Consider the following 12622-nt stretch of genomic DNA (forward strand, 5'->3'; position numbering starts at 1 on the left):
CTACCTCTATGACAAAAGGTGATGGATGAAACTCATGCTTCTCCATATGCAGGACATCGTGGCATTATGTCTACCACTCAAGCACTTGAACGGTACTTTTATTTGCCAAGCATGTGGGCCGATATTGAAAAATATGTCCAAGAATGTATGATTTTCCAAAAGGTAAAGTATGATCGTCATAAGCCACTTGGATTATTGCAACCCCTTCCAATTCCCGATGCCCCATGGGAAAGCATAGCGATGGATTTCATCACCGATCTTCCACGAACTCAATATGGGAATGATGCAATATGGACAATCATCGATAGATTTAGCAAGCAAGCTCACTTTTTGCCAATAAGAAAAATGATCAAACCTGATCATATGGCGAAACTTTTTCTTGCACATATTTTCAAACATCATGGGCTGCCTACATCAATTATTGGTGATCGTGATCCCCGTACGACAAGTCTCTTTTGGAGAGCACATTTTGAAAATATGGGAACACAATTAAAATTTTCTTCGGCGTATCATCCTCAAATGGATGGCTAGAGCGAGATAGCCAACTCAACAGTGCTTGATTTACTCAAGTGTTATGTTTCCGATCAACGCACCAGTTGGGAAAAGTGCCTTCCTCTAGTCGAATTCGCCTACAACAATACGGTGCATTCTTCTACAGGTAAGGCACCTTTTGAGGTAATTTATGGAAAGGTTCTACTTCCCCCTATTCTACGCACAAACGATAAAATCTTTGCTATGGATGAATATGTAAGGGATTTAGATACCGCTTATGAACAGGTCAAAAGAGCTATCTCAAGGACACAAGAAAAGCACAAGAAAGCAGCTGATAAGAAACGTCGTCCTTTAGATCTCAAGGAAGGACAATGGGTTCTTCTTAAGTTTGAAAAGGCACGATTACGCAAGCAACTAGGCAAAGAGGGCAAAGCGATTAAGCTTGCAAATCGCCATTATGGACCTTTTCAGATTATTGAGAAGATCAATGATGTATCTTTCCGTTTGGGATTACCCTCCCATTGGAAGATCCATAACGCATTTCATGTAAGTCTTTTGCGACTTTATGAGGGGCCTATGCCAACCGAGCCAAGTATGGAGGATCCACTGGAAGTGGATGAGCTTGAAGAACTTATTCACCCGAAACAAATTGTGTTTCACAAGGATTGCAAGCTTAAGGGAGGCCAAATACAACACAAGTATTTGGTTAACTTTAAGAATTACACAACCTTGGATGTGAAATGGATGGATAAGACTGATTTAATTGATTACCCTCACCTCATTACCACTTATGAAGATGCTTTTCAGTTGAGGACAACTGAAGATTAAGTGGGGGGAGTGTAACTATTTAGATCTTTCATGGCAAATAAAATGCTATTATTTCATCATCTTGCTAAGGTTACTAATGAAATGTTATGTCTATGAACTAATGTGTATGAATGTAGGAATAGGTTTTATATGAATAAGTTCTGAACTTATGATTATGAGCAGGATGTGTACACAAGTATGAAGAAGGAAAATGGTAAGATGGGATTCTACTTAGAGTATAATTAAGGATGCCTGGTGTATACACTCTAAGCTATGAATATGAAAGACTATGTGTATGATGAGTGTGTGAGTGTGGGAGCACACTCCACACCCTTTTAGTTCAGTTGGACTGACTAAAAGACTATGAAAGTAACTAAGTGTACTCTTACACTAGCTCACACTAGCTCATAGTAGCTCCTTAGCTCACTAAGTGAGCTATGAGCTAGCAGAGTGAGTAGAATATGACATGCAAGTCAATATGAGTAGTCCATTCAGTGTAGATGAGTTGAATATATGACATGCAAATGCATGCAACACACATGCATGCAACATGCAACGCATGCATGTGACATGCAAGGCATGCATGCAACATGCAAGCTTACAAGAGTGATATGGATGGATGCGGCTCGCGAAATGCTATGCATGCATATGACATGCATAAGGAACAAAGACTCTAGTCAATATATTTTTAAGTTCAAGTGATCTCGAGTTAAATGAGTGACACATGTCACAAATCGGGTGCATGCAAGTGGTTGAGTAACCAAGAACCACACACACACACTCTATCTCTATAGCATGTGTGGCTGTCAAGTGTATGAATCTCTCCCTCTCTTGAGGAGGCGCATTCTTGGAGGCTCCCATTTATGGGTTTTGTGGACACAAGTTGCTCTCTCTCTCTTCCCTCTCTTGCATGCTTGCTTCTTCTCTCCTGTGGAGATCAAGGACACCATAGCCAAGGTGAACACACACACACACACACACACACACACACACTCTCTCTCTCTCTCTCTCTCTCTCTCTCTCTCTCTCTCTCTCTCTCTCTCTCTCTCTTGTGTGTATGTTGCTTACAAAGGAGACCATGTGAGCAAAATGAAGAAGAAGAACATCTTTCGAAAGTGAAGCCAAGGAACAACCATACCATCATGAAGAAGATGAAGACGGAGGCTTTCTACATCAATTAGAGAGCTCAAGGAAGGAAACCATCGTGAAAGATTATCCCTATCGACTAGCATATGTAAGATTATGAACCCTATTTGATGTGGTAGCAAGCATGGCACTGTTTTCAGCCCAAAATAGTCTGCTACATGAATAAATATGATGTGAGAGCATGCCACGAAGCAAAGCTTCGCTCTCGGTATGAAATTTTGCCTGTGTGCAGGAAATTACAGCAAGCTTCTAAGCTTGGAAACAACCCCTAAATTGCCCCTAATTCATCCCTTAAGCTTTCTCTCATATTCTACTATGTTTAGCCAAGCTTTGGCATGAAAAAAGAGCTATGTGCAGGAAATTACAGCAAGCTATAATTGCAGAGAAACAGCCCCTAAACTCTCTCGCTCCCTTCTCTTAAGCTATTTTAATGTTCCTTTACTATGGCCCCAAGTTAGGGTATATAAGTTCTTAAGATTTCCTTGCCATTCTCTTTCCTTTGGGCTATGAAAGGCTTATCCAGGCTGAGATAAGAAAGGAATGAGTATGAAAGTGCAAGGACACTCGGGGAGTTTGTCCTTTGCTATGAATATGAATATGAATATGATTAGGAATGACGGTAGAATGGAATAGAGAAGGATAGCCTTTCTCTTTTCCCACCTTTGTACTTGAGTATGAACAGCTCCTTGAATAATTGAAATTATTCTTTGAGGGGGGGGACCAGCCCATCTTCTAGTCCCTAATGTGGTGTACCGTGCAAGTTATTAAGTTATTTGTTCAAGATATGTTAGAAGTTTGAAACTTTGTCTCCCCATCTCACTTCTGTCTTGTGACATCATTAAGGTCTCTATGGATATTTTCCTATGACATTGAAACATTCTTACCTTCTACTACTTCTCCCCCTCCCTCCCTCTCTCTAGTGACAAAAATATTGTTGCTAGAAATTGCTACGATATAACATCAAACCTCATTATACACGAAGGGGTTTGGCTTTGTGGTTAAGCATACCTTGCTTAGTTTGACATGTGTTATGATAAGAAGAGATACATAACCCAAGATCTACTAGTTGTCCAATAGAAAGTAGAGTGTGTTTAAGATCAAGGACATGAAGCACATCTCCTAGTACTTTTCTAGAAGAAAGAGTTCCTAGATAAAGATCACTAACCCCTTGAATATTACAAGATGTATCATCAATAAGATAAACAATTTTTTGTATGTGTAAAGCATGATAGTTGTGCAACCACTATGAATAATGCATTATATTACTAGTCACTCCAAAATTGATAAGAAAAGTTGCACCATCTTTGACAAATAGAATCCTATCTGTAGAGATATGAAAATTAACACAATTTACTTGATTGGTCACCTTTTCAATTTGTAGGGTTGTTGAACAAAATAGGCTTGATTTCCATCTTCATCATACGTCTTCTTATAGTATCAAGAAGTAGCACGATTTGTGCACTTAGATTAGTCACATGGTGACTTACCTATAGGTCCAGTATTACAAGTAGGAGAAACACCATGCTCTTTATCACATCTTCTTGCCTAGCAATTTGGTTCCATGTGACCATGTTTGTTGTGGTAAGAACAATGTCTGATCTAAATGGCAAATTAGAATATCCACCTCAAGAAAAGTAACCACCATGATTTTCTTCTTGAAAAGGACACTTTCAAATAAGCAAAGCAACATCTGAATGTTCTATTGGATAGGTAAGTAGAGCAATATCAATCATGCCTACACATCAATCATGGCATTGAGAATATTCAATTAGTGACATACGAGAACTATCAAAATCAAGAGCATCCTTATTGGATAAAGTTGTACCAATATTGCGATACTTCTCAACTTGTAAAGCATAGAAACCAAAAAGTATAATTTTAGGAAGAGATAATTATGAAAGTGTTTACAAATCTTGTATGAAAGAAAAAAAATTCCCTATTCAATTAGCAAAAGAATGTGAATCATGGCGATGAATCTACAATATGTGGTACAAAATAAATAAGTAGACTACAAGCTTTATCAAAACCAAAACCATCTTGATGCATGCAAACATAACAAAACTCCAATATCTAAGATCCTAAAGGAACATGACCATGTAAGACATTGAAGCACCGACAACAACAAGGTGAGTAGTAAGGCTCTTAAAAGTGTCAATATGAGAAAACATAGAAGTTGAGAGGTCCCTGACCTAATAACCCCATAAAGGAGAACCAAAGACTCACTCAATTTTAAGATTTTTGATTTAAATATTTTCTTTTATCCTTTCAGAGATGGTCAGTGCCTTAGCAGCCACTAGCCCTTGGCCTTTTTGGCCAACTTTAGTGGATTGATTTGGGATAAATTTGGGGGTAATGCTCGGGTGAAATTAGGTAGAGAATTGAAGAGAAAGGGGGAAAGGAAAGAAGCATAACATTGCAAAATGAGACTATATGATCAAACACACTATGCATAGAGTAGCTATTGAAGCTTGTTTTGCATTAAGAACATATACAACCTACATTGTAACATCAACTGAGTCCACAGGCGGACTGAGTACATTATACACTCATACAAAAAGAACCCTAGTACATTTTTAATCTTTCAATAAAGCTTTCTCAATCTAGACTACCTACAACACAACCACTTTTAGAATCAATTTAATCTTCACATACATTTATACTAGCTACATAGCTACTCGGTTGAAGCATCGAACCCCATTGGGTTCAATTGATCCACCCATCCTCTCACTCCAACTACAAATGGGAAGAAACCTGCATCCTAGCAATGGGGGCACGTTGCCATCACATCATGTGATGAACATCGGTCATCCTCAGTCAAGCTAGTGTCCCAAAGGGATCCATACCCATTAGTTACCAGATCAAAGGCAACTAATGGGTTTAAGCTCTTAGGCTTGTTGGAGCTCAACCTCCGCGGCAACCCTCGATACTGCCATCTTCGAAGGAGAGTATTGTGTTCAACCCCACTAGTCATATAGCCTAGCAGAGCTTTCAACTATCACAAGGAAACCATACTAGCATCACTTGATGCTTCATAACCAGACTTTGAAAAAAATACAACATCTTGCATTCACGATACACTACTATCCCACAATCTTGATAACATAACCATATGAAGCACATCTTCACATTATAGACTCACTTATACCTTGCATGAATTACTTACATTGTTACCTTCATCATTTTTCCATATCATTTCAAAATAAGAGGTCTCCTAGAAGAGGCCCTATACAATACCCTAGACTTGGGCATCCATCATTATCTTTAAAAATTAAACTCTTAGGAATTTAGTTTTCAAGGAAAGGGTCTCTGTTGGGGCTCCACGCCACCCACGCTTAGCTATAGGTAGTACGGTCTTGACCAACAATAGGGGTTTTAATCCCTTGTCAATCCAAGGACACGGCCCAAATCGGTGAGCATGGAAGCTCTTCTCACCCGGAGAGAGAACAATGATCTATTGTGATCCACGAGCACTCCCAGCACACACACACACACACGCACAAAATCACACACACAAATACTCCTCATTTCCTCATTCTATCAAGTGTGATGAAGAATTGGTGAGCCCACTACAACACTTCAAACAACATTCATCCACTATTACACTCCTATGTATGAACACTACACACCATGCTTGCTTCAAGCTTCAATGGTGAGCTTCACACACACACACACCATACTCCTATAGCTCAAGGATGCTCTTCTAATCTTCAAGTGGGCTTGAGATAAGCTATGGGGAAGCTTATTCTTGAACCCACATGAGCTTAGGAAGAGGGTGGGTGAGCACACACACAAGCAAGAAGTAGCTTCACACACATAGAAAAGATAAGAGTAGAGAAGAAGAAGCTTGCTTCATTGATTAATGAGAAAAGAGCTTAGCTCATACAAGTAGTAGAAGAGTAAGGGTGGAGAAGGAGATGGAGGTAGCCATGAAAGCTTGAGAGCCCTTCACCTTCACTTGAGTTAGCTACAAATGGATCCCTAAACTTGGCTTTTTTGCCCCTTTTTGTTCAAAATCAAGTGTCCACTACACACTTGGGCGCCCGGGCACTAGTCACTTAATTTATTTCTAGGCATCTAAGCATCCCCATGGCTAGGCTGCATTACGGGAAAGTAAACATACAACTTGGAACTCATAGAGCCCAAAAAATAGAAGATTTACAATAATGAGTTGCGGGTTTTTTACATAAGCTGTTTTTACGGGCCAGCTTCCCGAAATAATTCTCGGTTTTTCTGGGGCGAGCATCCTTTAGCACTTGATCTTTCGTGTAGCCTTGCCCTTTGGATAGTCCCCGATCATTCCCCCCTTCCTCGACTAGATCGTCCCCGAGCTGATCTCGCTCCTAGTTGGACGCTGGCATTGAGAGTGTCATAAATTTCTCTTTGGCAGATAGAAACGTTGGCGGGGAGGTGACTTTGGACTCCGGTGGCAGTGCACTGAATTTGTCTCTGTGCCACAAATCTTGTCTGTAGTGGTTGGCAAGTAGCATAGAAAGCCAGGGGAGCGGGGTCAAAAAAGGCGGTAGTCATCATTTCCTCCCACGTCCCCATGAAGTGGCTCGGTAGGTGTTGAAGCCTTGCATAAAAACCCCAAAATTGCTCCTCTGTGGGTATCTCGTTAAGGTCAAAAGCCAAGCCTTGATATGGCTAGTCGGCCTTCACAGCTCTGCTCATGGCGTCTTTGTACATAGTGGCCATGCTAAGCTCTAGCATGCCACTCATCGCCTTCTGCATTGCCTGCTGAGCATAAATTGGGTTGGGTACTTGGCGTTGAGCTTCTTTTGCCTTGCTTTCCATCTTATCATAAATATTTGCCTTTATAACTTCACTTGCTTCTTGAAATGCGAGGAGGGCTTGGTAGACAGTGTTGCTCTTTACAGCCTCCAGGCGGTCTTTAATCTCATACTGTACTCTCATATCCACCTCCACCTCTAGATGATGGACATTGAACTATTTTGGAGGGGAGGGGCCTTGTTCACCTTCTTCTTCTTCTTCTTTCTCATCCTCCTCTTCTCTTTCTTCTTCATGACTCGAGTCACCGACATATTTGTCATAGTCTTGGAGGTTCTCGCCTTGGTTCTCGTCCTCTTCTTCTTCTAAATAAGGCCTGGGAGTCTTTTGTCTGGCTGGCTCTGGCTTCTTTTCCTCTTCTGTCATGGGAGCCTTGCCTTCCCTGTGCACCTTTCCTTCTTCCACTTCCATAGGCTACGCCTCTTCATGTATCTCTTGGGGAGTAGTTAGGGGCACTTCTTTAGGTGAGGAGGGGTGGGGAGCTGTAGAGGTGGAGGTCCCTTCTTGGCGGTGTTTGGTTCTCATCTCTACCTTTCGTCTTTTCTTCTTCTCCTTGGCCACACACAGGCTTTCGGCCTTGGCGGCTTCAAGCTCTTCTGCTTCCTTTCTTTCCCTTTCTTTCTCTAGCTCAGCCCTCCTTGCAGCCTTGGCGTTGTCCTCATCAATCATGCGATTGAGAGTCTCGAGGTTGATAAAGTCATCTACATTAACTGAGGGACTCTGGGCACTTTGGCCGCCTTCTCTTCTAGGTGTGGCTTGAGTTGAGGGCATGACAGGTGGTGCTTGCTCAGGTGGGACTGCGCCTCTCATGCGCTTTCGTAAGGGGGCCACTTCTTCCTCTTCTGAGGAGTCTTCATCTTCTCTTTTCCTTGCTGGCTTGCCTTCCCTTTCTTGCTTCTTGATGGGGGACCGCATGATATTAGGACGCCTGTAGAAGGGCATTGTGGCGTCGTAGGTAAGCGGAGGCGGTAGGTGATGGATAGCCCCCATGGCATAATAGGCCAGCCTCGTCAGGATCAATGGCGCTCCCAGGGCCAGTGGTAGTTTCTTTTTGGATTTACTGGTTCCTGAGAGGCGGCTCCCTTCTTGGATACGGTGGATGTTTTGGAGGATGTGGTCACTCCAGTCCACTTCTAGCATATCCCGATCCAAGAAAGCTTTTGTGAGGTGTAGTGCCATGCGCGGCTCTGGCATTGTGTACTTTTGGGTGTGAGCCATCCCGAAGAATTGCATGTACAATTGGAGGGCTAAGGTCACCTCCTTGTGCTTCAGATTGGCGAAGGTGAGGCAGTCTTGGCCGGTCACCATCTTCTTTTCATGCTGTGCAAGGTTGCCTTCCGGGAGCAAGGCTCCACTGGTGTGTAGGGCTTCTCTTACCATCTGGCGAGTTAGTGTGAATTGCATGGCGTGGCCATCAAATCCAGTCATTGTGGCTAGCCCGTCTCTTTCTAGGCTCCATTGGAGCTCCCATGCTCGCCTGTAATCCAGTCCCCAAGGCCTCAACTTAAAGAATCTCCAGAAGCTAGCTACTTCGAGTATGCGTTGGGTCGACTGGGACTTGGCTATTTGCCAGTAGGCCTCGGTGGGTACAAAGATGACCACTGACCTCTGTTGTGGGGTCTCGAATACGTCGTGGAGGAATGCTGCTCTTGCGTGTCTACGTACTATTTTAGGTGGTACCCACCCTGCTTTGTACGTGCTTCTAATGAGTGATAGTGGGGGGATTGTGTCGGGGGAAGGGCTTTGGTGTAGGGAGACGTTGGATTCCGAGGAGAAACCCATCTCTCGTGCATAGCCTCACGTCTCTTGCTCGCTCTCACGTTCGCTCTTGCATTCACTCGCGTGCTCGTGACACTACCAGAGGCTGCGAAAAATTCGGCAGCGCTTCGGTGCTACTAGTGCTATGGGAAAATGGCGGCGGAGCAACACTCAAGCCTACCACCCCGGGTACCTGTACCTAATCTAACCCAAAGAGCACGAGGGCTCGAATAAGGAAAATGTGTGTGCGCGGGGGTGACCTACCAAATGTGGATGCTACCCCGTAGGTGGCCCATGAGCGCACTCCGATCTCTCACAAGCTCCTTGCTCTCCTTGCTCTCCTCTTGCTTGATTTTCTTGAAGAGCCTGAAATGCCTCTTTTTTTACTTTTTTGGTTTTGTGGACACGACTGACTTTTTAAGCACTTTTTTGCAAAATTTGACTTGACCATCTTGTTTATCTCTTCATTCTAAGCTCATTCATGTACTCAAATCTAAGTTTGGAGCTCTGTGCCTATGCAAAATCGTGGACACGACTGAGATTCTGGCATTTGTGCACATATTTTTTCAACTTTGACTTGATATTCTTGATGCCCTTGCCTTATACTTCACTTGTGGCTAGTCAAATTTTGTCAAAAAACTCTCCAGATAGCTTGAATCCTGGACACGACTTGGGTTTTTGTCCCCTCTGGTGACTTTATTGCAATTTTGACTTCATGTGTGGGTTGCCCTTGTCTTGTAGACTCCTTCTATGTGTTTGGATCTCAATTTGGACATTTTGAAATTTTTTTGACCAAGGGTTCCTCTTGTCGCACACTCTGTTCATCATTTTTTATCCTCCCGCTTGCCTGCTTGCATTGGTGTTGCCCCTGTTGCCCTCCCCCCTTCCTAGATGTGGTGCACTCCTGGGCACATTGTGCATGGGTGTCTACTTGGCAATGTGTCTATGCAGTGGCCTTGGTTGGCCCTATGTATGCTTGAAAAGAAATGCATGTTTTACTCATGATGCAGTGCATGATGCCTTTGGTACTCGAGTCGTGTGGAAAACCATCCGAGTTGAGGGGCTTTGCAGGAGAGAACACCTCCTGCTATCGATGACTTTGTGTGGGGAACGGTGGGATACTTTGCCCATAATACGCTAGGTACGGGTTGGGGGTATTCGTGCATTGTGAGTATGGAAGGTGCTCTTCATTTCAGTAGTAAGGGATTGGGAAATAGCCTCTGTGGCCATAGAAAAATGATTGGCTACCACTGGTTGCAATAGCTTGTGTTGCAAGAGTTGCTACAGCATTTGAGACCTCCATTGTATCGTCGATTGACTTGGGGATGTTCTTGCAGTTAGCCTCACTTGCGTGGCGTGATTTGGCTTCTTAATGCCCTGGGGAATGGCTAGCATCAATGGCTTGGAAGCACTTGTTGGTTTGAGCTTGGGTCTCCATTCCATAGTTGAAGTTTGCTTAGGTGTCTTTGTGGGAGTTGAAGAAGCTGGCTTAGCTGAGGGGTTCGTCCTTTTAGGTCTCCATTGTAAACGAGGCTTCTCCCCTGTGGCTTTCTGCGGTTTAAGAATGGGATTGGGTTTAGGAATTGAGCTTTTGGGAACCCATTTGTAAATTGGCTACGTCCTAAAAGGATGAGATGCCTTGGTCTTCCTGTTGGGACTCCTTGACGATGGATGTCTCATGTATGAGGATTTGGGTACCCAATAGTCCTGCCACTTTTTCCCATAGCCTTGGGCTTTCAGCAAAGTAGCAGGGACTTTCCAGCCGTGACCCTGGTTTGCCTCATCAGAGATCCATGTGGTGGCAACTTTAGCCTTCACCTGTTTTTCATGGATTGGTGCTAGTGGAGTGAGGGGTGTCTCTTCAACCGAAGTTGAAGGAGGGTCTAGCCTTTCAACCAATTTTCCTTGTAAGGTCAAGTTGCTCACCTGGAGTTGGAACTCCCGCTTGATCCAATCAATTTGAAAGTTGGTCTGTTGCATCCAAGTCCTGCCTAATAAGAGTTGCCAATCACAACCATTAGTTGGAAGTACTTGAAACAAAATAAACATGTCTTGGTCTTGAATTCGTGCTTTCAACAGGATTTCTCCCATAGCTGGTGATCGCCCCCCCTTGAAGTCTATGAGGTTAAGTTTGCTTGAACTTAGAGTCGGTTTTCCAAGTTTCTTCCACGTTGTGTGAGACATGAGGTTGCACGCTGCTCCTGAGTCAGTCATTACATCTACTGTGCAGCTTGTGCGGCTGTTGAGTAACTGTAGTTGAATTAAGAAAGGCGGGACACTACTGGAATCACTTTGATCGACTACATAAATCTGTGTCTCCTTCCTCTCCTTCATCTTGAGTTTCTGTTGTTGGGCTTCTTCTTGAGCTTCCCTTTTTAGTGCTTCTAGAGCTTCCTTTTTGGTTTTGGCTGAGTGGATTTGTTCAAGCATTGGTTGGATTAAAGGTTCATAAAACTTTTTAAGTCGACTCCCATTGATGAAAGCTGACATCTCTTCCCCATCCAAGGTTGCTAGCTTAACTGCCCCACTACTCAGAAGAGAGTGAATCACATAAGGTCCTAGCCCTTGCTTTTTGAGCTTCCTCTTGCTCTTTGTAAGGGTGTATAGGAGAACTAGATCCCCTACTGCAAAGTTTCTTTCCTTGAGGTTCTTGTCAAACCATTGCTTACGCCTTCGTTTCTCTGCATACATCCCTGCAAATGCAAGCAAGCTCGTCTCATCCAGTTTTTCCAACTGTTCCACTTGCTCAGAGAGCTCATATCCCATCCAATTCAATTTCTTTGCAACTCTAAGGGTTGGTACCAAAAATTCTATGGACAGGATAGTGTTAAGTCCAAACACTAGCTCAAATGGTGTCGCTCCCATAGCAGTCTTATATGCTATGTGATAAGTCCACAGTACTACATGTAAGCGGTCTATCCAGTCAGAGCGTGAGCTGCTGACTACTTTGGTCAACTTTGTGCAAAGCGTTTTGCTTGTGCTCTCCGCTAAGCCATTAGCTTGAGGGTGATAAGGTGCTTACCTTTTGTGTATGACCATGAACTCAACTAGTAGGAATTCGATGACTTCATTCACAAAGTGCACTCCTTGGTCACTCACTATCTCCAATGGAAGACCATATCTGGTAAAGATGTCTTCGAAGAGGAATTTAGCCGTTGTGTGGGCATCGTTTCTAGGCGTGACCGTAGCCTCTACCCACTTTGTCAAGTAGTTAGTGGCTACAATGATGTATTGAGCCCCTGAACCCTTTGCAGGAGGTTTAATGGGTCCTACAAAGTCTATTCCTCACTTCGCAAATACTCTAGCCAACATGATTGGCCTCAAAGGCATTGAGTCCTGAGCTCTAGGTGGTTTGGTTCTCTGGCATTCTTCACATCGAGCCACATATATTTTAGCATCCATATGCAAGGTTGGCCACCATAGTCTTGACCACATGATTGTCCTAGCGGTGATGTCAGCGGAGAAATGTCCCCCTGCAACACCTACATGTGCATGTTCGAGTACTAGAATGTACTTTTCCTTGGGCACGCAGAGGCATAAAACTTGGTCCTTGCCTCTCTTGTAGAGTTGCTCTCCTATCAGTTGATAGTCCTGTGCCTCCTGAGCTACGGCCCTCAGGCAGTGTTTTGGG

The 12622-nt window shown here is 43.5% G+C and overlaps 1 protein-coding gene across 1 annotated transcript; it reads left to right on the forward strand.

Moving 5' to 3' along the window:
* Positions 1-735: 735 nt before the first annotated feature.
* Positions 736-1320, forward strand: LOC148039375 (uncharacterized). Its single transcript, XM_087675343.1, has one exon. The coding sequence runs from the start codon at positions 736-738 to the stop codon at positions 1318-1320; it is 585 nt and encodes a 194-aa protein (XP_087531469.1).
* Positions 1321-12622: the final 11302 nt, after the last annotated feature.

Source organism: Lygodium microphyllum, chromosome 3 (genome assembly GCF_053477565.2).
Source record: "Lygodium microphyllum isolate KBCC chromosome 3, Lygodium_microphyllum_v1.1.10, whole genome shotgun sequence".
NCBI classification, from domain to species: domain Eukaryota; kingdom Viridiplantae; phylum Streptophyta; class Polypodiopsida; order Schizaeales; family Lygodiaceae; genus Lygodium; species Lygodium microphyllum.

Bases quoted from the DNA above. Each gene is read 5' to 3' on its own strand.
- LOC148039375 (XM_087675343.1), top strand. From the start codon at position 736: ATGGATGAATATGTAAGGGATTTAGATACCGCTTATGAACAGGTCAAA.